This window comes from Anarhichas minor, unplaced genomic scaffold, assembly GCF_050575085.1.
Source record: "Anarhichas minor isolate MPS153535 unplaced genomic scaffold, ASM5057508v1 ptg000021l, whole genome shotgun sequence".
NCBI lineage: Eukaryota > Metazoa > Chordata > Actinopteri > Perciformes > Anarhichadidae > Anarhichas > Anarhichas minor.
In genome coordinates this window covers 1,460,438-1,485,415 of record NW_027466467.1, presented here as the reverse complement: position 1 = coordinate 1,485,415, position 24,978 = coordinate 1,460,438, and the positions used below count along the sequence as shown (strand labels likewise).

General features: G+C 43.0%; 2 protein-coding genes across 2 annotated transcripts in view; one reads left to right on the top strand and one right to left on the bottom strand.

Moving 5' to 3' along the window:
* The window catches only part of grm7 (glutamate metabotropic receptor 7), a 214,091-nt gene that overhangs the window by 27,324 nt on the left and 161,789 nt on the right, over nucleotides 1–24,978 (bottom strand). The window contains exon 8 of the mRNA XM_076096108.1: nucleotides 8,048–8,983. Coding sequence (XP_075952223.1) covers nucleotides 8,048–8,983 — 936 coding nt within the window. The remainder of the gene's footprint in view (nucleotides 1–8,047; nucleotides 8,984–24,978) is intronic.
* Nucleotides 212–1,612, top strand: LOC142954833 (zinc-binding protein A33-like). Its single transcript, XM_076096109.1, has one exon. It carries the CDS (start codon nucleotides 227–229, stop codon nucleotides 1,610–1,612), a length of 1,386 nt encoding a protein of 461 aa, XP_075952224.1. The 5' UTR covers nucleotides 212–226.

Below are 24,978 nucleotides of genomic sequence, written 5' to 3'. Positions count from 1 at the left end.
ACTGAGAGAGAGACGATCAGATTCACCTTCAGACCAAACTAACAACTTCCTCTGAGTGAGTTCAGCTACAGGAGAGAAAAGAGGAAAACTACAACACTGCTGCTTCAACCTGCTGACGCTCCACACACTGAATGTGAGTTTGACTAAAAACAGTGAAGTTAGTAGAGGAGGGAGGGGAGCCATGACTGATGTACTTTCTGTGTTTTCAGCTTCACTCAGAGACAAAATGGCTTCCAGATCAGAGGAGGATCTCTGCTGTCCGGTCTGTCGTGAAGTCTTTAGAGATCCTGTTGTTCTGTCATGTAGCCACAGCTTCTGTAAAGACTGTCTGAAGAGCTGGTGGAGAGAGAAACCAACTCAGGAGTGTCCAGTTTGTAATAGAAGATCTTCAAGGTCAGATCCACCTGTTAGTCTGGTGTTAAAGAACCTGTGTGAGTCCTTCTTACTGGAGAGAGATCAGAGGGCTTCAGAGACTCTCTGCAGTCTGCACTCTGAGAAACTCAAACTCTTCTGTCTGGACCATCAGCAGCCAGTGTGTCTCGTCTGCAGCGTTTCAGAAAAACACAGCGACCACAGATTCAGACCCATCGATGAAGCTGCTCCACAACACAAGAAGAACCTTCAGGAAACTCTGGAGACCTTAAAGGAGAAGTTAAAGGTTTATGAAGAAGTTAAAGTGAAGTCTGATCAAACAGCAGAACACATGAAGGTCCAGGCCCGACGCACAGAGAGGCAGATTAAGGAGCAGTTTAAGAAGCTTCACCAGTTTCTAGAGGAGGAAGAGGAGGCCAGGATGGCTGCACTGAGGGAGGAAGAGGAGCAGAAGAGTCAGATGATGAAGGAGAAGATGGAGGCTCTGAGCAGAGAGATAGCAGCTCTTTCAGACACAGTCAGAGCCACAGAGGACGAGCTGAGAGCTGAAGACGTCTCATTCCTGAACAACTACAAGGCTGCAGTGGAAAGAGTCCAGCAGCGCCCCCTGCTGGAGGATCCACAGCTGCTCTCAGGAGCTCTGATAGACGAGGCCAAACACCTGGGCAACCTGACCTTCAACATCTGGAACAAGATGAAGGACATGGTCTCCTACACTCCTCTGATTCTGGACCCAAACACTGCTGATCCAGAACTCATCCTGTCTGAAGATCTGACCAGTGTGAGACGAGGAGAGAGACAGCAGCTTCCTGATAATCCAGAGAGGTTTGATGTAGACTGGTCTGTTCTGGGCTCTGAGGGATTTAACTCAGGGACTCACAGCTGGGATGTCGAGGTAGGAGACAGTACAGCCTGGGAACTGGGTGTGTTAGCAGAGTCTGTCCAGAGGAAGGGAGACATAGAGTCTGGATTATGGATAATACAGTTCTATAAAGGTGAATACTCAGCATATTCACCACCAGCTCCATTCACTGTTCTCAAAGTGCAGAAGAAGTTCCAGAGGATCAGAGTGAATCTGGACTGGAACAGAGGAAAGCTGTCGTTCTCTGATCCTGATACTAACACACACATACACACCTTCACACACACTTTCACTGAGACGATGTTTCCAATCATTAGCACTTATGATAAACTGAATATATCACCACTGAAGGTCTGTGTGTCAAAACAACAGGTCTGATAGAGACTTTAGTCTGAAGGTGGAGATTATCAGTTATTGACCTTCTTAAAATGTACATCCTGTGTCTCTATGTTTTTACTTTTCAGCAGCAAACTGTAACAGATCAGATCAGTGCATCTCTAGTTTCCTGTCAGTATCTTTTCAGACCTCCAGTAAGAAGTGAACCTCCGTCGTAAGACTGAAAACCCAGGGTTAACCCTGACGTTCCCTCGCTTACCCCAAATCCTGCTCCGTAGTTCAGGGCGGAAGAAAAGGTGGCACGTAAACACCTGATCCAAGTTTCTGAACTTTTATTGTCAGTAGAGAAATGAGATGATGAGAAATCAAGACGAACCTGCACACATGTGATCAGAAACCTGGATCTTCAGAATCATATTAACTGTGAATAACCAGGTTTCTTATGATCCATGTCAACAAAAATATACGAGCAACCTAACTTTCTTTAGTTCTTTTATGATCATTTCAGTAAACTGTAAGAAGATATCAATTCAGTTTCTCTGCTGACTGAGATTACTTTGATCGGACAAAACAAAAGACATTTTTAAATAAAATTTAGTCTCTTCGTGACAACAGATGGGTCGAGGTCTTTTCTGAGTTTTCATTCATATATTTGTGTTATAAACTGTGTATTTACAGGCTCTGTCTTCACTGACTGTGCTACCTGTCATTTTGTTGTAGTTTGTTGTGTCTATACTGGATACATGTTGTTGTTGTGTATACATTTATCTTTATGAAGGATTTTTTCCCCTATTTCAGAATGAAATGTGAAGAGATATGTGACGCCAAATCAAATAAAGGAAAATTATGAACAAAGAAAATAAAACAGTTGTGATTATTATACAAACTTTATATCTGATAACAGTGATCATAATTAAAATATATAGTGATCATATCTTCATGTGCTGTGGAGTTTAATACATTTACATGGGATTAATAAACTCACACTGTCAATATCTGTCAATGTGTATTTAGTAAATTTGATTTCATGTTCTTCACTGAGTTCATTGTATTCAGAATATTATTTGGGTAACATCCTCTACGATCTGTGTGTTTCTGCTGCAGCTCCAACTGCTGACAAACTACAATCAATAACTTCCTGATGTTTTTACAACAGCTGCATGCACCTTTCACCTCACTCCGAGAGAGAGAGAGAAAAGGATCTTTCGACTGCAAGATCCTTTTCACAAGACAGATCCAAGACCTCTTAAATATGAAATACATTAACGTGCGTTATCACGTCTTTGTGACCTTTCATAACATGTTTGTTACATGACTTTGTTACATGTTCTTAATTCACTAACTTCTTTAAAGGCGCAATGTGTAAAATCTGGCCGCATGCTTCCAACAATAGGCAGTCGTTAACCAGGTTCGACCCAGACGGCAACTTCCGGTTCTGCCAAGTGAAGCCGATGCGGAAGTGTGTTATACTGGCATTCTCACTACTGACCAGCAGGGGGCGACCCCTCCGGTTGCAAAAAGATGTAACTTGACGAAGAGTCTACCATTTTGATTCGGCCAGTCGGCAAACTCAGGTTCTGAAAAGTGAAACCAAAGCTGAAGTGTCTTAAAGCTGCATTCTCTCTAATGTCCATCAGGGGGCGACTCCTCTGGTTGTATAGAAGTCTATGAGAAAATGACTCTACTTCTCTCTTGATTTATTACCTCAGTAAACATTGTAAACATGAGTTTATGGTCTCAATCTCTAGTTTCAAGTCTTCTTCAATACAGCATGATGTTCATTTCGTAAATGATGGTCCATTTAGAGTCAAACAGACCATAAAGCAGGGGATGCTTTAGGACAGGGCTACACAGTGATTGACAGGTCGGTACAGCTATTAGAGACATCTACGCCATCTCTACATCACTTCTCCACATTCCAAATATGGTAACCTCTGTTCATTGGTTGCAAAAAAAACAACAACATGGCGACAGCCGTAATTTCAAGACAGCAACAGCAAAATTGCCGAACTCAAGGCTTCAAAACAGCAGTCTACAAACCAATGGGTGATGTCGTGTCTACGTCCACTTGTTATATACAGTCTATGGTTAAAACGTGGCTTAATGCTAGTTGCTACAGCTAACCGCCTGCTCACCTACCGGTGAAGTAGTCTACTCAGGGCAACAGGGACCAAATGAAAATGTAAGTCGTTTGCGCCACTTTGGTTGTAAAGAGTTGTGACCATCCTGCTACGTCGATTTTGAATGTGAACGTCCGTTCTACTCCTATTATGTTCCCGTGGATTTTACTCTGTGGGTTCTGATAATGAGCTCAGTTTAAATAATGACATCCATAAGACTTTCCGATCAGTGAGTTAGTTGTAAATCATTGTGGACTGAACAATCAATTGATCTTTTGTCTGAACAAAATGAAGTGAACTACCAGAAAGAAAGCACCTTGGTTGAACAGCTGTCACAAACACCTTCCCCTTTAGGAAAAGAAAACTACATATACAAGTCAATGCTGAAAGTTAAAAACGTTCATGATGAAGTGGAGCTCAGTGCCACAGGCTGCAGGATTCCCCTCACCGTGCACTGACAGCCCTGTTAGGCAGCTCAGAGGCTGGGAGCTTATCAGCTGCCTCTGTGGCCCGAAGCAGTTCAGGTGGACAAGTGTATCCCTGTGGACAGGACACAAGTCCATGAGAAGGGTTTACCCCAATCCATCCCTTCAATGCTGAGTGCCGAGCAGAGAAGCTTAGTTTTTCAAATGACTACCAAAGATCAAAGTCCGGAGCTCACCGTGTCAAACCGGACATTCCTACCTGGGCCTGAGGGATGTTGGGAACAGCAGATCATTCGTAATCTCTGCCTCTGGCTGGGTTTACAGCCCCTTACCAAACTGTCAATCACTGGAAACTCAGGTATTAGAAAGGCATTTGTGCTTCATCAAAATGTAATATAAATTCACTCTGGTAATACCACAGAAGTTCATCGCATCAAGAAAAGCCTGTAAGCCGGACCTGACGTGGCTCCTTTTTACAAATCTTTATTCAATTCCTCACAACTCTTCACACAGTTAGACTAAACTTTTCACTGCTTTGACTTAGAATGCTTTCAGTGACCACATGAAATTACGAGAACTCTTTTCTCACTCAAACTCGACCACCGCCAAACCTGTGTATTCAAACTCCTTTCTACATGTTTGCACGCCATTTTTAAAAGAGAAATTGGCAACATTCTTCTACGACAAAAATAGCAAAAAAGGAGGAAGAAAAGTACATAAAGAGGTGATTGGGCCATGCACCGTTCAGTGCCTCATGTCATTCCTGGATGACCTCTACAAAAGAGTGAAAGGTGGAAAAAAGAGGTTAGAAAGGAGGCAAGGACACATGGAGGACAGAAGGTGTGACGTGGAGGAAACACTGCTGCATCTTACATGAAGCTCAGCACAACAGTTCCTCTAACAACATACATTTTTGTAAAGAGGACACATGTAAAATGAAGTGTAAATACGGAGAAGTTTGGTGGAAGTTGAGTTTGAGTGAGAAAACAATTCATTAATAATAAGTGGTCATTAAATGCATTCACTTCTACGCTGACGACACGCTGCTATATTTCCTCAAAACATTGTTTGTTTTTAAATGTATATCTCAATTACCCTATTTAAAACAGCTTATGGTTCCCTTCTCCTCTAATCATCAATAAGCCATTCCATACAGCATACAATACACATTAATACTTTTCTGTAAACTAATTATATTTTGGTTCAAATGATTGTAATTGCATTTTAAATAGCTATAATTTGAAAACTGTGGAGCGTTTTGAAAGTAAACTCAGTTTAGAGAAATGTGTGTAACTAATTGTAAACAAACTGTAATAAAGAAGAACATGCAAGTTTGCCCACTTTGCATGTATGGATTCAGTAAAATGTCATTAATACATCTAAGTATCCAAAAACAACCAATAGATGTTAAACAGATCTGTAGGGACATGAACCAGAGCTCACATAATCGCTATTCATCCCTGCAGTGCATGGTGGAGTTGTGCTAAAGCTTATTAACACTGTTCAGCAGATTGAATTCCACATTTCTTAAAGGCCTAAATGCAGAGACTCATTTCATTTGGCAGTAGTTTTTATAAAATTGTGATCAGACTTGAAGGCCATACAATAATTATAAGAACCTTTAAACTGTTCCAACAAGTTACCTCCATCCTATAACTTACTCACATTAGAACACATTTTCAGTTTGAGCCTTGGATGACAACGAGCCACTTGTGTCAGCCTCCGGGAGTTCTTAGAACCTTTTGAAACCCCAAAGGAGAGAAACAACAACACAATCATGCCCAGTCTCTGAGGAGTGGTAACTCCTGGGGATTGCAGCTGTTGTCTTTTATTAAATCTACCCACTGGAATTGCTTCATCAGGACAGAGTAGCCGATGAGAGCAAACAAGATCTGGGGTCGTAACAAACAGACAGTAAGTAATATGTCGCTCTGTCTACATGCAGTCATTTACCAACCACATGCGCTTTAAATTCCATCTTGATTCATACACGAGATCATTGCAACTGCCTTTTTTCCCCTTCTTTTTTACATTGGTGTCATTGGTGTCATTTCACTGCAACATGTGGATCATTGGGTTTCATAACAAAGCCTTCCTCTCTCTGCTCAGATGAGGATGAGATTATTTTCTAGTGTCAGATCAGGCTCGTCTGGAAGCCTTTAGGCTGATAAAATGGGACACAACAGTGATAGTGACCCATTATGAATGATGCCGTAATTCTCTGCTTGACATGGATTTTCGCTATATTGCGATTTGTTGGTGATTATTAATTGCAGTGTGACAGAGTATGTGCGTGATTCTCCTGTTTTTAAACTGAGGGAGACAGGGATGTGTTATTATATAATGCTATTTTACTGTGGCTGATAATGAAAGTCATGGAGACTGTGTAACAAGACTCTGTGAAGTTATGTCACTATGTGACAGTGTATGGAAGTTTAAAGCCTTTGACTGCATAATCAATAATCAGAGGTGTAGAACTTAAGTTACATGACTTGTACTCGAGTCAGACTCCAGTCGCAACGCTGACTTTAGTCCTGACTCAACAAAATCAAAAGGAGACTTAGAACTCAAATTTTACTTTAATACTAGTGAAGTGTTACTTCACTTGGACTTGAGCCTTTTGACTTTGAAATACTTGATCCCTTCACCAAAACCCAAATATTAAAAAGTATATTATTTAAAATGTATGGTATTCATCACCAACAGATGCAGGAGAGAACCATGAAGAACTAGAATTACATTACCGAGTACCAGTTGGAAAAAAAGGATACCAAAGCTGATTTCTTCCCACATGGTGGTCAAACAAAACTGAATTGCAGTATGAAACAAGTGTGAGTAAGTACCGATTACAGACACGCATACGACATTACTTTTAGTGAAGAGTTCATAATGACTTTGAGTTGAGACTCGAAACTCAAAGTTTAGGACTCAGGACTGGCCTGTCTTGACTTGTGACTTGCAAAACAATGACTCGGTCCCACCTCTGGTAATCTGTATGCTGTCACATGTAGAGAGTAGGTTGGTTACCTGGAGTTGGCAAACAAAATGTGTCCACAGACAGCAGAAAAACCACTGGTGATGTAGGAAAGAAAGGCGGTAAAATCTTTGAAGAGACGTATCATTGTGGACAATAGGAACTTTCATCAGACTGTAGTGCAACAGTGTCTGAGCGTTACCAAACAATTCCGACTCAAATCTCGTGTCATAGTCAGAGGTCAGAGACTTGATGCTAAGGTTTTGGTCACACCAGAAAATGGAACAGCAACATTCATCCGCGTGTCATCTCGAAAATATGGTTCTGGAAGCTTGGTGACAGAGTGACTATTGGGACTGCTAGTTGGGGAACAACAAGCTAACTGGTAGTCAGTCACAACAGATCAACAAGGTTATTTCTATTTTCTCTGCACTGTTTTGTTTACTCCCCCTTGACAATTTAATTTCTTCTCATTCCAAATCATCACATACCGACTTGGCTCACTTTGCAGGCAACACATGGTTGCGAACAAAAACACTTGCTTAGGTTCAGACAACAAAACAACTTTGTTAGGTTAAGGAAAAACCTCATGGTTGAGCTTAAAATAAGTACATAAACTAAGTAAAACTTAAACAACGTAACATAGGTATGAAAAACAAGTGATTCAAAATGACTAAACAACACTTTGGGACACGTACACTGGTCTCCCACACCGTTCTCCTGGTTGAAAGTCCTGTGTTTGTCTTCATTGTTTTGATGTATTATTAGAAAGAGAAGCGCAGCTTTGAGAATATGTAGCTCAAACACCAAAACTGTTTTTCAATTTGCAAACAGGACATGAGTCATTGTGTTGTCGTACCATCTACTGAAAGTGAAATACTGTAATCACCCAGCCATCAAACCATCCAGCTGTTCATCTTTCATCCACCCTTTCGCCCATTCATCCATTGGTTCCTACCTTTTCTGCAGACTGCGCCGTGCCAAAGAAGATGGGTATAAAAGCCAACCATACGATGCAGGTGGTGTACATGGTGAACCCGATGGGCTTGGCCTCGTTAAAATTCTCCGGCACCCCGCGGGTCTTTATAGCGTAAACAGTACACGTTACCATCAATAAGATGCTGTAACCCAACGAACAGATAATCTGAAGATCCGTGATGTCACATTTCAACACCCCTCGGGCCAGATACGGGTTGAAGGTCTTCTGCTCGTCATAGTCTATGACAGTGTTGGGTGGATCCACCACGAACCAGATGAACACCCCCAGCAGCTGGACTGAGATGAGGCTGGAGGTGATTGCCAGCTGTGAGGTGGGGCTGATCAGCCTGGGCGCCGTCACTGACTTCTTGCCCTGCTCGAAGATTCGGTAGATGCGGTTGGTTTTGGTGAGGAGGGCGGCGTAGCTGATGCACATACCCAGACCCAGGAAAATCCTTCTGAACGAGCACACGCCAACATCTGGCTTGGCGATCATGAGGAACGTGATGATATAGCATAAAAATATCCCAGTCAGGAGGACATAGCTCAGCTCCCTGCCGGACGCTCGGACAATCGGCGTATCGTTGTACCGTATGAACGTCGCCATGACGAAGATCGTAGCGATGATGCCGAGCATTGCCAGGAAGACCGGAATCACCGCCCAGGGTGAGTGCCATTCCAGCTTAATGATGGGTATAGGCTGGCATGCTGTGCGGTTGGCATTGGGCCTCATGTTGTAGGAGCAGAGCTTGCAGGTGAACTCGTCGAACTGGTACTGGTAGCCGTCGCAAGACTCGCAGTGCCAGCAGCAGGGCATGCCTTTCACTACCTTCTTCCTCTCGCCGGTTCTACAGGGAAGGCTGCACACCGAGCTGGGAATGTCCTGCTCCCCTCGAGGCCACTGCATGTCCTCGATCTGGAGAGAGAGCAAGAGAGCAATGAACGGTTAGATCAGTGGCTGCCAAACTTTGCCAACCACAGCACCTTGATAGACAATAAAGATCTTGTCTGCCTCTCTGAAATCCTAAAATGTCAACTTTGTTGAAAAAGGCAATTTTCTTTACCTTGAAAGCTAAAGGGGAAAAAGATTATCTGAAACAAAAATTGGTGTGTGAGTACATCCCATACGTTGTAAAACTTCAATGCGCTGAGAAGCCACTTCTAAGTAATGACATTGTAAGAAATTGACGCTGAGGTTCTGGTGTCTCAGTCTCAGATTTATAGCTGAGATTTTTATCTTGCAGTGTGTAGCGCTGCTGTTAAACAAGGGGTTTGCTTTGGCTCTGGCTTGTAACTCAAGCAAAGGTCTCATTGATTTGACAGCTTGACTGCTCCTAATGAGTAATGAATACTCTATTAGTCCAACATCAATATGGATAAATTCCACCTGGATCATAGCGCTGCACTGAGAGGACATCTTAGTTATCTGCAATTTCTACTCAGCGTTGCAGCCAGGTGGCATTTAATTATGGCTCTGCAACTGGAGGATCCTTTATCAAGGCACACCCTGCTCCTCGAGTTTCACCATCTTTCACACTGAGCATATTTCAAATTTAAAAACACATTGGAAGACTGGACACAGAGTAAATTGTACTGAGTAAACGAAACGGTTGTCCGCACTGAGAACGATAATGACACGTGAACGATATCGTTGGTGTGTGTGTAGTCCATCAGTCTGTATATAAGGATGTAGTGCCTCCATGCCAGCGGTAGTGTAACAATACTTCATGCAGACCTTCAGTTGTGTCTCAATTCAGTGGCCGATTCGGCTCTGTGACTGCAGGCTTAGCGGCAGAGCATGACAAGTAATCCACAAGAAAATGCAATATTCTCGCCTGCGAATATTTTGTATCAAAACTATTCATATTGGCAGTTGCAAAAGACTTATCAATAAAAAGTTTGAATTCCCTCTGGTAAATAGTTACAGTATATACGTCTCGGGCTTTTATTGTGAAAGGTAAGATGGTAAGAAGGAGTGGATCTGGTCTGGAGTAATAAAGTTTACCCACTTTGTTCCTACTCCTGTGTGATAAACGACAGTGTATGTCTCTGTTCGGGATGCAAAAGATCAGAAAATCGACCTCACAAGTTCACCTGACAAAAACAAGTAGTTCGACAAAATATATTGACGTGATTGAAAGCCTCAACTCTGCAATATGTGCATCGATTTGAATGGTTTAATCCCCATTAGCTTACGCCTTAGCGGCCGCTAATCTTTCTGGGGTCCACAGAAAGGACAAAACGTAATACACACAAAACATGCAAAACCACATGAATATGCGGCTCGCTGGGAGGTGTGTGCACCCTTTGTACTTAAATGAGCTGCATATAAACTCTACTACACCCCTGGAAGCAGACGGAAATTTAAAAAAGGAAGCATTCAATTATTTTTTATATTTAATTTGAAAGAGGAGAGAGCCGATAAGTCAGAAGCATCCATAATATCAAACTTTCAATATGCTACTATGTGAAATTGGAAGTGAGCTAAAGTGTTAAGGATCATTAAATCAGCTTGTGTCCTCCCGACAGTTCCCTTTTGAACCTACGCCCAGACCTTTGGAAGGAGCTCCAGCGACTGACGGTGGCCAAAAACCATGTTGTTGTGTATTGATGTTGATTATCTTGGCAGATAGAGACTTTTTTTTTTTTTTTTAAAGGATTCGAAAGGATTTCAAATGGCTCTGTGACCCCGGAGCCGATCGATTACACAACGCTCAGGACACCCTCAGACAGATTATCTACAAAGGCCGATCTGAACCAGTGTTTGGTTCCAGCAGCCTGAGGGGGGGGGGGGGGGGGGGGACATTGGGTGCTATTGCCACCCACCATCAACCAGACTCTCCCCAGGCTCTTAAAAAAACAAAGTTGAGGACCTGGGATAGTTGGGGATAAAAAAAAAAAGGCGGCGTGGACCGAACAGCCTGAGTCAGCCGACGGCTGGTATTTGGCCACGCTGAGGATTTCAGCACCGCGGCTAAAAAGGCTCCAAACAGCCCTCTGATCTTCCTCCCTTCCCCAAACGCGGCAGCACGACTCTGAGGCGAAGCGAAAGACGCTCTTTCTCTTACTTCATTTCTTTTCTATAAAGGTTTTCTGATCATAGCCATCAGCACATCCAGCACTCCCATATTTTTGCCGACTTCACGCTAAGATCTTACTTATTGTATTCTGCGCACAGCCAACACATCAAAAAACGACATGACCGGCTGACACAGATCCCCGCTGCTCCTCCTCAGCAGAGCGAGGTGAATACGCTCCCCCATTTAGCATCTGAGGTGTACTAAAAGCCTGTCACGTAGGAAACAAGCTTTCCGCTACACAGAATTGATGAGTGGCAAACCTGTGCCTGGTTACGGAATGACTCACGGCTTCCCTAAAGGGATCTCAGACCGGAGGTTCAAAATGGGATTCAGAATGCTCAGAGCAACGCCGGGTAAGTCGTTTAAATGAAAAACGCCATCTGTCTTCCCGCCTTTCGTGGTGGTCAAGAGGACTGCCAGCCGCTGCGGCATGTTCAATAATTCACTCAGGTCTTTGAGGAGGTGTCACAGCTGGTAGACGGATCCGGATGAGAGGTCCCTCTGGTTTTAAATCTGCGACTTTGTGCCCATATAAAAGCCCCTCCGGCTGGAGATCGGCCTCAGCAGGTGATTAAGTCCCGGGGTCCTGAACTTCCAGGTACAGTCTCACACTCTTTGGCAACGAGATGAAAATACTGAGGAGAACCACGTGTTTGTGGCACGGACTCCATCTCAGAGGTTAAAATAGAAACATGTGAGGAGCACAAAGGGCTGCTCTGTACCAAGGAAGAGTTGTTAGGTGTGGAGGGTGAAACATACCACGATGCTTCCTCACTTTATAACTGACATTAAGAACATTCTTTTTTGAGGAAATGAGGGATTTTATACATTTAAAGAACAGAAATCTGAATGTTAGATAAAGAAAGATTAAAAGTTTAATAATCCCTTATTAAAGAACTTCTGCCAATAGAAAACACCGTCACGTGAGTTTGTTGACAACGGCATTAAATCTAGGCATGCAAATTTAGGATTAGGAAAGCAAAGGAAGAAGGAAGACAATGGAAGCAGATCATTTGGCTTTGTCTCTCTCTCTCTCTCTCTCTCTCTCTCTGCCTCTCTCGACCTCCGTCCCCTCTGGTTTTCCTTATCAGTCCCTGGCAGACCTTTCACTCCTCAGACTCTGCTCGTCGATAAACCGTCTGCCCACATCGATGTCATTGTAGGCTGCCGGGTCAGGTGAGCCCTTCTGTCTGAATAAAGAGGCTGTAAAGTGTCCCAAACAGACCAACCACCTGTGAGGAGGAAGAAAGTGGAAACGTGTCCGGCCTCTGAAGATACAGGAGGGGGAGGGGCGGCTTCTCTTTCAGCTTCTCTTTCACTGCGTTTGTTTGTGTGACGTCTCGTGCTCTTCTTCTATCTGTCTATCTATTCATGTATCCATGCTCCTCTTATTTCCCCAAGTATGGTCCAGGGTCTGCTGTGTTTTGTCTATGAAATTCAATGTTGAATCAACAATAACAGAAATCTTCTCACGGGGGGGTTGTGTTTGATTTTTTTAATGAAGCTGAGCTACTTCACAATGTTTCCTCGTTCCTCGGTGCTCTGCATCCTTTAATTGCTTGTATCATAAATGTTTTTTTTTCTGTTTTCCTGTTTTTTACCTCCTCAGGTCCCGCCCACCCCGTCACGAGGCATTCGACTTCTCTTTACATCTACCTGACTGAAACTCACTTCAGCCTTCCAAATCTCTCAGAGGAGAGTTCCTTCCCGTTAATGCGTGGCCGCCGTCGTTACAGCGCCGACTACGCATCGAGATTAAATTGATTAATTGAATAGTGCTCCCTGCACTGGAATGTACACATTTGGCAGATTAGCAGCAGGCCTGACTGAACCAGAACGAGTGATGGACTAATCAGACGAGTGCCACCGGGCCGTCGGCGGTGCGTTGTGTTGCTGCTCCGACGATACTTTTAAACACAGCATGGCAGCACTCGCAATGAAAAAAACACAAAAACAATGTACGGAACCGATTAGCTTCCCAGCAGACGTCACATTTTGATTAGCTGTCAAAGCATTCGCTATGCTCAATCAGCAGTGTGTGTGTGTGTGTGTGTGTGTGTGTGTGTGTGTGTGACGACTGAATTAATGCTGAAAGAAAATAAGACCAGAACAGTACGTGGCTAAAACCGTTAAAACTGTCCAAATACATTGATTATGATTAACTGTTTTAATTTAAAAAGGCATTTCCACTCTTCAGGTCTCCTCCTCCTCCGTCTTTCGATCCGTTTCGATCGTCGTTGGTTCATTACGTTCCCAACACAACTGCAGGAAACTGCTTTTAAAAGATATGGCGTCTCGCTTCTCCGGCTCATTGGGTTCCTTTTCTTCCTGCCGTTCTCTCTTCCTTCCTTTTATCCACACATGATGTGCTGTATATATATATATATTTTTTTTTATCGTCTCCTGTCTTCACCTCTTTGGTCCAGACTGAAATATCTCAGAATGCAATTTGTTTCAGGGTTTCCTGGTTCCCTCTCAGTGTATCATTCAGGTTATCGTCATAAAACGGTTCGTAAATGAATCTTACAAATAGTTTGTTTTCCAACTAAAGCCAGCAACGCTTGGCATTTCTTGTTCGTTACATGCTCACGGTCTTTTCAAAATAAACCTCCGTCTTCACAGGAAACAACTTAGTTAGGTTTAAGAAAAGATACTTTGTTAGGTTTAGGCAACAAAACGACTTAGTTATATTTAGGAACAGATGGTTGTTTGGGCTGAAGAAACTACAGAAGTGCGGTTACAGTTTGAGCAATGATGCAGTTGTTTTGTAGGTTGCACTCACAGAGGGTTTTAAAACAGGAGATAAGAAGAGAGCGTCTTCTCTTCAACAACAGACTCTCTGAACAGGACGGATTAAAAGTGATCCAAAGCTGAGAGGAAGGTATCTTCAGTTCACTTAAGCCTGAATCATAATCTCAGGGGCAACACACGAGGTGTACTTCACTTTTGTTTCAACATTACTTGAAGCGGTAAATGCAGCAGCCCGGGATGACCTGCTGCGACTCAGGATTACTTAAAAGGAAATGATGAAAACGTTGTGTACATTAATTGGGAGGAAGTGCAGTGTTTTTCCACCACAGGTGAGAAATCGACTGCCTTTGTTCTTTCATTCGGGTGTTGAATTAATCTGAATAAAACACACTTCTAACTCTTCTTCAAAGAAAAGTTACCGTTAGAGGGGAACATTTAAATAATTATTTTCCTTTCAGCTGCATTCCCAAGACTCAAAGGGGCAAAGCGAACTCCAGGCATCAACGAAAACAGACAAACAATTCACCATTGAAACGAATGCTTCCCTTGTTGTTTATATTGTATTTATGAGGACAGTCTGGGAATCTGTATTTATAGGCACATTGTTAAACAACAGGGCAAAACCCAATGAGCAGAACACAAGTGTTGGAGATATATCAGACTTCCTTTTACAGACAATGGAAGTCAATGGAGGGAAAACAGCATTAGGGCTGAATAGAGTTCCCTCTGGCTGCTTTCCTCAACGCTTTGCTGAACTTAATTACACAGAAGAGAGCTAACCAACGCTAACACACGCAGCTACTGTCGACATAACGTCTGGGTTGTAGTTCCACAGTGACTCCAGAGCCCCAGGAGGAGCGCTGGGCCTTGAAGACAATCTGACACATACTGTTCAACAGTTTCATCTATACGGGTTCATCACGTGATGCCCTCTAAACCAAAAAGACTTGTCTCCACAGACTTACATTGAGAAGGAGACGTTTGTAAATCCTCTATTTTTTTACGAACACTTGAGTAGCCATCATATAAATCATTAGGTCCTAAAAGTTGTGAATGTTTAATAAAAAGTTGTATTCCTTCATCTGTTCATCTGAATGAGTCTGAAACCGAGCGGCTTGGAGGTGTAAAGGAAACATGATTGTGCTTTATGGACGTGAAAGATAAGGGTCATTTTATTTAACAACTTCAACTTTATTGCAATCGTCATAGGACAGGAGAGGAGAGAGACAGACGGGTGAGGAGAGAGACAGACGGGTGAGGAGAGAGACAGACGGGTGAGGAGAGAGACAGACGGGTGAGGAGAGAGACAGACGGCAAATTGTTTACAAGAAGTCTCCTTCATAATGGAGGTCAATGGAGGTCATTATTCTTTGGGCTCACGTCATTGTAAAAGCTCACTTTTTAAGACGCAAAAAAACACAAAGCTGCTGTTTTCACATTTATCGTCTCTGAAGAACAAGTTTGAGAAAGAAGAAAAATAAACTCAGTTTCAGAGTCATGACACATTTCTCTCAGCCTATCATTGGAAAGACTCGGCTCCATTCACTGTGGCGGCTGATCTCGGACCTGTTCAGGAATGACAGAGGGTCATCTCTCCCCCTCTCCCCCCCGTCTCTCTCTCTCTCTCTCTCCCCCCTCTCCCTCTCTCTCTCTCTCACTCATCACACATCTAGAAGGGCTGTGAGGGATCGCTCTCGCAGAGATCAAGGTCAGATTTCATTACTCCTCATGAGGCTCAGCCCACATCCCAATCTCTCCTCTCCATCTCTCTCCGGCTTTCAGACATGAAAAGGCAGCAGCAGCAGATTTCTAAACTATTACAGATAACGCTGCTCACTGCTGCTGCCGGGTCAGAATCACCTTTAATTGTCAATTCCTCTGGAGACCCTCCCCCCCCCCCCCCCCCCCCTCTGCTCTGCTAGAAAAGGAAAATGTGAAGTATTAATATCCCTTTCTCAGACACAACAGGAAACACATTTTGGTGTTGCCATTTGTAAATGTGTGCTCATATTGTGTGTGTTGCAGGCGGCAACCTCTGGTTCTGAAGAGTGAAGCCAAAGCTTCATGTGTTAAAGCTGCATTCTCTCTAGTGTCCACCAGGGGGCGACTCCTCTGGTTGTATAGAAGTCTATGAGAAAATGACTCTACTTCTCTCTTGATTTATTACCTCAGTAAACATTGTAAACATGAGTTTATGGTCTCAATCTCTAGTTTCAAGTCTTCTTCAATACAGCATGATGTTCATTTAGTACATTATGGTCCATTTAGAGTCAAACAGACCATAAAGCAGGGGATGCTTTAGGGCGGGGCTATAGTGATTGACAGGTGACCAGAGACCAGAGACGTACACGGCGTCTTTACGTCACTCCTCCTCAGTCCTAATATGGTCACTTCCGTTCATTGGTTGCAAGAAAAACAACATGACAGCCGTATTCAAAGATGACAAACTTCACAACATCAGTCCACAAACCAACGGGTGACGTCACGACGCCTACGTCCTCTTCTTATATACAGTCTCTGGTGTGTTGGTGTACGTGAGCCTGTGTTCATATCAGTCTGCATGTGTGTATGTTCGATGTGTCTCCTCTTTGATAGATGATGTAATCCTGTTTCCATCCCCGGCCGTGCAGAGCGGCGTTACTGAGGCTCAGGACATCAGAACGTGTCATGTCCTCTGCGATGGATTTAGTTTCTGCCTCACGTTTGTTCTCCTTGTCTTTGTGTGTTCTCCAACCCTCGTCAAGAGCTAACACCTGTATATTGTGGTGCTCACATGTGATGTGCACACAATTTAATTTGGTAAAAAGTGAGGGCTACATCTTAAAAAAAGATGAATTATTCTTTATAGAATAGAGGTCTCCTGGACAGAAGTCTAAGTACCGATGAAACAATCTAAAATATCTCCATTACAAGTTGATAGTTCTGCATCCAAAATCCCACTTGAGTAAAAGAATAATCAGGTGGAAGAGCAGCCGGCTCTGTAATTTCATAATCTCATACTCGCAGTGTGGCGATGCTTTTATTATCATTTACAGACAAACAGTCAGAAGTTGAATTATTGTCGTGGTTATTTGACGTTTCTCAGGCATCAACCTTTGTCATCTTGGTCAGCTGCCGTGTTTGTTCATTTCTCTGTTCATGTACTCACATTGCAGACAGAGTCACGGAGGATTGAGGAAAGACAAGGTTCCACGAGGAAGTGTCCATCTGTCTCTGACTTTCTACATCGTCCCTCCGCTTTACAATCTGAAGGTGCTGCTTCAATCTAATCAGAAGGCGGTCGTCACTGTTTGTGTGGTTTCACTTCACAAAACAGATCCAAATGTAGATCATTTAGACATTTTAAATCATGTGACTGCAAGGCCAGCATTACAGGGCCACCATCTTTCAAGAAGTATGAACGCTCCAAAATCAAAATAACAGGAGGTGTTCCTGTTCGTCCCACTCTGTGGATGAATAACCTTACTTAGATCCTCTATAACACAGACAGACACAACACCTGATCGGTGATTTCAACCTCTACAAGCAAACAAGGCTTTCTAGACTCAACTCTGTAGGTGGAATATACTTTCAGGACAACAAGGGCCTTAAATCAGTGGTGGTTTCAGGACTCGTGGGATAAACATGGCTCTGATCTTACAGACAGTACGGACGCTCACAACACGCTGACATGTTTAAATGCCCACCCAGAGGCTCGAAGCTTAAGCTCTTTTCATCCATTAACAAATGCACTCCTCCTTCTCACAGTCATAATCTGAACAGGCACACATGATACACGTTGTTTTAGATTCCCTGTGACTTACACCTTCCGGGTAAATCTTTATTTCTGATGTCCGTCCAGAATAAACCATAAGTCTTGAAAATCATAGAACAGAAGACGTGCAGAACTCGCCTGAGAATCAAAGTCATCCAGTGATAGCGGTGTGTACATCGTACACTTATGGATGATTCTGCACTTTTAATGGCGACAGTTTGACAAAGTGTCAGCAAATACAAGCTAAAGGAAGCATTAAGGACACTGCAGTCTGAAAAAGAATAATGAAAAGAGTTACAATGGGCATTAAAAATGGCAATCAAATATATCTTTTTTGACATTACATTTTAAATGATATGAAACTGTTCTGTTTTCCATATAAACTTATTCTAAAAATAATAATATTTGTCATGCTCGACTGAGACATGAATTGACTCTTAAAGCCTGTAAATAAAAAAAACAGTTTCCACGAATATGGAGACATTATAGTTTATATTTCCTCACACAAAACAAATGGAGAATTTAAATTTCAGTTCGATTTCCAAAGCTGTTCCTCTCACACAGAAGAATACGTGTTTCTGGCCCCTTGCCCATCGTCTGCATCACGGCTCCCCCCCCTCCTCCCCCTCCTCCTCCCCCTCCTCCTCCTCTCCTAAATGGCATCTGATAGGCCGTTTAAATGCTTTTGCCAAATTGATATGCTTCTCCCTCATTTTCTACCATTTCAGTGACTCTTTCATCACTTTCACTTTCCATCTTCCACACCATGAACGCGCAGACAGGCCTGGACTGGATCATCACATCACTCCCCTCTTTCTGTCCGTTTCTCCATCTCTGCCCACTTTCTCAATGTCTGCTTCGTGGCGTTTGCTCCCAGTGACCTTTTGTCTGTCGAAGTGACACTGATGTGCCATCGTGACAGCGTCTGTCTGTCCCAGCTACAGCACGGAGGGAGGGAGGACACGGTACGACACAACAAGACCCAAATATCCCTGATCCTAGTCAGTGTTTTCTTTTGCCTTGGAAACATGCATTCCATCCAGAAAGCTACACTTTGATAGTTTGAGCCTCAAACAGATTACTTTAACAGTTTACATTGAAATGAGGGCAGACGTCTCTATTTGAAACTTGACTATAGACTTCTGAGACATGACAAGGGCCCCAATTGATCCTTCGCTAAGCCCCGCCCCCCGCTGTGACTCTGACAAGCTGTCAGAGCTACGTTACCATGGAGCCACACTGTCACATTTCAGAGAGAAGCGGACAGAAAGTGTGTGTTAGAAGGACGTATCCAGGATGTTAAAGTGATTCAGCTGTTGAAACAGGTTGAACAGATAAATAGAAGCTAAGGTGTAAAAACTAAAAGCAGCACGTGTAGATATTCAGTTTACCTTCAGTAGCTAGCATAGCATAGATGTGCTAATGCTAGTTAATGACGTGCTAACGTACTCTAATGTTAGCTCCACAGGTGTTCAGGTAGAAACGTAACGTTTTAGAAACGTTTATCTCCTTCAACCTCTCCCGGTAACGAGTATCACGATCACACAACGTTTAACACGACGAGCTCCACATCCACTAAACCAGCCTGAACATGAAGACCATCTGAGACCACTGATGAGAGTCTACGGAGCAGAGACGGAGAGTTATTGGACCCTGGTCAGAACTGGATGATGCTACTCTGTGATTGGCCAGTCTGTGCTCGAGGGGCGGGACACACTGATTTTACCTGAGAACAAACCACAACGATTAGGAGCTACTGGTTTAATCCTTACCAAAGTGATTATAATGTTTTATTACATTTTTTATTTTTACAAGTAGCTATTACTGTCAGAAATACTTAAGTAAAGTAAGAGTAACTAATAGTCATACTTAAACTTAGCTGTGTTTTTGTCCACAAACACAACATTGAGATATCATGTTGAACTTGTGAGCAAACAACTGCTTATTTCCACATTCAGCAGAGCAACATTATTTTACTTTTTCAGCTTTCTTCCCTGAAAACGCCGCTATGACAGCGAACCACAACGGTAAAGTTTTGTGCCGCACAATGAGCAGAAACTCACGATAAAGCTCCGTAAAGCTGCAGAATCAGCTGATCCTCTGCAGGCTCATCGCTACCAGAGACATTGTTGTTGTAAAAATTGTAGAAATTACAAGTGATGAATTAAATTAATCTCAATTGAGGCTGGGAATGGGATGAAGCGGGGGTCTCCAGCCTGGAGAGGATCAGCAGCCAATGTCAAGAGAGAGGAGGGGAAATGAATGAGGCAAAAATATTGTGTGTGTGTGTGTGTGTGTGTGTGTGTGTGTGTGTGTGTGTGTGTGTGTGTGTGTGTGTGTGTGTGTGTGTGTGTGTGTGTGTGTGTGTGTGTGCCGTGGCGTCCTTCTCTTTATTAATGATGTATCGGAATAACACCTCCCCCCTTTGTGATTAGTGTTAAACACTTCAGGACCAAGTTGATTGAGACCGACACACTACACACTCTTTACACACACACTCAGGGCTACATCGCCCTGAGTGTCCAGGTATGTGGATATGAAACACAGCCCTGCAGGGATTCTGTTGTGGCGTGGCAATGTGCCAAGTCATCATGGGAAGCTGCCATTGTCTAAATGAAGCTGGTAATCCTGTATCATAGATATGAACAATGTAATCCTCCCCGAATACATCGTGCTGCAGCTGAGACCAGGTAATCTAACGTGCTGCTGGTTCCATTGACCTTTTGGAGTTCCCGTAGTTCATTAGTTTAGCTGGAGTCTTGCTGGACTGAATACATAGTTTTATCATCATGACTATACATCATATCAATGTTTTCAGAACAATATGCTCGTCGCTTCGCATGCTTACAGCAATAAGGTAAAGAAGCATCAGGACTGAGTTCAGTAAAATATACTGAATATTTTAAGGTAAAAGCTAATAATGTTTTTATTTAATATACTCCTAGAAAGTGCTTAAACTGAATCAGCCAAATAAAAGGCAGTAAAGAACAAACTCTTTGTAGCAAAGAAGCAACCAGAGTAAGTATTCATGATAAAGTACGAGGTCGCCATCAATGAAAACTAAACGTTATTTAAAGTTATAATAATACTGCAGTGTGCAGTGCATTAAAACATTGATTTATTGAACAACCATTCATTTGGAAAAGCGAATAACCAAAATAATAATATAATTGCGTATCATTTGTTACATTGACATAAATATAAAATGCAAAGAAGAACCTCGGATATGTGGAAGATAAAATGGAGATAAAATGAAGATAATGAAGATAAAATGGGTTGTTGTACTTGTATATTGTAATGTAGTACAACAACATTTTCAAATACAATGTAATCCTCTGAAATGTCTTTTCCATCAGGTACTCAGTGGTAGATCATTGTTGTATCAGTGGTAGATCATTGTTGTGGTAGATCATTGTTGTGGTAGATCATTGTTGTATCAGTGGTAGATCATTGTTGTGGTAGATCATTGTTGTATCAGTGGTAGATCATTGTTGTGGTAGATCATTGTTGTATCAGTGGTAGATCATTGTGTATTTCCTGTCGTCTTCAATTCAAGCATCTTTTAGGAGGAATATTAACTGTTAAAATAAAGACATTTTCATTCATCATGTTTTTTTACCTGTAAAACATAGATGGCAGAACCTTCACCAACAAGATTAGAGGAAAATAACCGCTGCTGTTCGTTAAGCTGATCGCTGTGAGCTCAGCGTTACCAACGGACCAAGCTCACCTACATTTCATTGAACTGACATCTTCTCTCATCTCCACTGTGAAGGCGGTAACATGACGACCAGGACGACCTGTCACACCTGACCCGTCATCTTTACAGAAGGAGGAAAAACAAACGGCCGCTCATATCGAATCAACCGCAGGGGATTTGTTCCGGACCTTGAGGAGGACCCGGACACATCCCTGCATGTTGAGCGTGATTAATGGGGCGATGCATGAGCCAACACGCCACCGTAACAAATCTCTACGGACGTTTCGCTAAACACGGCTGTCAGTGTCGATGAAGGAGTTCACGGCCGCTCACTTAAAAGATCAACCTGCGGGAGACGAGGTGACGGACTCGCACCTCGGGGTGTCTGCACCACAGCGAGGGACGCTCGAGACGCTCCAGCTCGTCTCTTTTAGCGTCTAAACCACAAGGAAACACACAGGCTGGGCACTGTGACCGCCCAAAAGAGTGGGTAATCTCCAACAGATGAACGGATCCACTCCTCACTGCACTGCACCTGTCTCCACTTGGCCACAGGAGGCCCGTCTGTCGGCATCATTTCAGCATCGCGTAGGACGGTTAATCTCAGTGATCCAGGACCAGAGGTTCTCGGTTTTGTTCGAGATCAAGAAGCACCCTGTTCACTGACAATGAGCCCGTTTAAGGCCTGACAGAGACACACAATGACTACAGATGATGTGGACGGACGGACGGACGGATTATAGATGGACAGATGATAGATGGATGGATGGATGGATGGAAGGATTGATGAAAGGATGAATGAATGGATTGATAGTTTATAGATGGATGGATGAATGGATGCATGGATGAATGAATAAACGGATGAATGGATACTTTCTTCATTACGGGGATACATACGTGTGTCAGCAGCAATACACGAACAAACTACATGATGCAAAGAATAGTTCAAAACAAATGTTAACAGGCGAGCAGACTGAGGCAGCACGTAGGTCCTGGTCTGTTTTAGTTTACTCTAGAGAGCTCTTTGTCAGAGACCGGGTACGAACAACATCTCACACTGAGAGAAAAGATGAACTGTACCAGACTTAGCTGCTAATTTCCCTCCACAGCCCCTGGGCAGGTAGAAGCAAACACTGAAACTACTAATGCAAATAATACAAATACAGTTCAGCATAAAATAACTACTATATTCAATCACAGGTCCAAATATACAAACAGCATTAGCTTTCATGTTCCTGCAAATGATCAGTCAGCTAATATGCAAATATAGTCTGGTAGATGGTAAAGCCTGTCAGAAGTAAAAAATGAAAATGTCTTCCCTGGTGTTAGTTTGTAAAGTGTGTGTGTGTGTGTGTGTGTGTGTGTGTGTGTGTGTGTGTGTGTGTGTGTGTGTGTGTGTTAATAACATGTGGTTTGTCCTGAGGAGTTTTCAGCTGTGAAGTTAAAAGAGTGGTCCTGGGTGGATTCTAGCAGAAGAGTGAGAGAGTTGTCCCGGTGCAGATTATGGCCACATAAACCCCGACAGAGACCCATCAGACCGAAACGTGGTCTGATTGACCCATTAAGTCACAGCAGAGCGCTGCCAGCAGGGAACTACAGACAGAGGAGGAGAAGAAATAACATAATATTCATCTCCTCTCTTCCCTTCATTTACATGAAAACATCACCAGACATAATAGGACATGTAAGGCAGATCATGTATGTCAGTGTGGCACATTATGATAATTGATCCATACATAACGCCCCCCCCCCCCCCCCCCCGGGGGACGAGGGTTCTCTCCTTCTCCGACTCCGCTAACTGCAGCAAGTTCAAACAGAGGTTACTAATGTTCTAAAATATGCTGATTGCTCTTCAGCGCCTTGATTTCAAATCGCCTCGGAGTGCCGGTGTACATGCACCTCGGCTAAATCATATTAGCTCTGACTGTCACGCTTGAACATATAGTTTCAGTAATAGCTCCTTTTTTCTAATCTGGAGAGCAGCACACGCTACAAAATACACACAAAGGAATTATGAGGATAGAGGGAAAGAAGCAATAACGGGAGGCCTAATAGCAGCAGCTCTGCCACATCTGGCTTTACCGGAGGCTATTGAGGTGAATAATTTAGTGCTGTGAAGGAGCAGAGGCATGGCCGTGAATGCAGAAGCGGAAGAATGCAGCGGATGAAATCACAGCCATGGTGTTAGAAAACATGGCTGCTCTATAACAGCTGAGGAGCCAGCGAGAGGAGGAGAGACTCAGGGTTTAGTCCCAAATCATTCACTCATTTACAACTTCCTACGCACTAGTTTTACACAGAGGACATGAGTGAGCTCATCTGCAAAATGAAGAAATAAAACATTTCTGACAGTTACACAATTACGTCTTTGTCAGTTGGTGGACCATCCATGAGATTAATACATATTCTCAGCTATTTTGTTGAGTTCTTAGCGAAATATGAATTTAAGTTCCCCCCTGGTATGCAGTGATGCAGCCTACAGTGCATGTCTAGGACTTTTATTGTGAAGGGTTAAAATGCGCTGCCAATGTGAAGTACTTGCTTTTTAACAGGATGAAAATCGATGCAGCAGAAGCAGAGATACCGTCGGTCCTCTTTTTAATTACACGCATTCTTCTTCCTTGTCAAAGCCCAGTGCCTACATTACCCACAATGCAACGACACCGCAGACAGCTGTGTGTGTTGTGCTAGTGGCTGGTTAATGTCTCCAGCCTGCAGCAGAGATGAGCAGCGGGCTGCAGAGCTCTCACTTCTTTCTGACTCCACAGATCAAGATCTCTTCACTTTCACACTGACGCTGACTCACGGTTCACACTGCTACATCTGGAGGCACTAAAGGCTTTATACTTCTTTATATATAGGTATATTAGCAAATTGTAATTTAATAATTAAAAGTAAAAGTACTCATTAAAGGCTGTATAATATTACTGGCTTATTATTACTGATGCATTAATGTGTAAGTACTATGTTATAGGGGTGTTCATTAATCCACAGCAGACCCTCCGACCAAGACACCAGCGGTTTGTTGTGGTATCTGTTTAAATGAGGATGAACTTGGTAGTTTATTATGTGTTTTTCACTCAATGTGCAGGATTTCCTTGCTGTGCACATCTCCCCAGTTTTAGTATACATCAGCATACATCCCATAATGTGAATGCAGTTGTCTTGCAGATTGATCTCCTCTGTTTTAACATAGTGTAAACTCTTGCTGGGATCAGACACACGCTCAAATCCACAGCGTTAAACCAACGCGTTCATGCTCGAGAAATTGTATTCTCCAGAGCAACACGGCGGCTTAACCCAACTTCCTGGAACGCAGCAGCTGTCGCTGAAGGATAACTCTGGTTAATAATTCAACATCACTTTGCTTTTGAGCAAGCAGTACCTATCTCTGGAAACACAGAAATAAACAGAAGCCCAACCAATGAGTGGAGCAATGAAACACGGAAGGAAGCTTCGAATCACAGACGTTACTCCACAGGTGAGAAAATGACAAATGTTCCTAACTCAGACTTTTCTCATGAGATGTAGTAAGTACACGTTTTATCCAAATAGACTCCAAAAGATTTCAGACAGAATGTTCTGCTCCATTTGCATTTCTGTCTATGCATTGAACAAATGTCTAA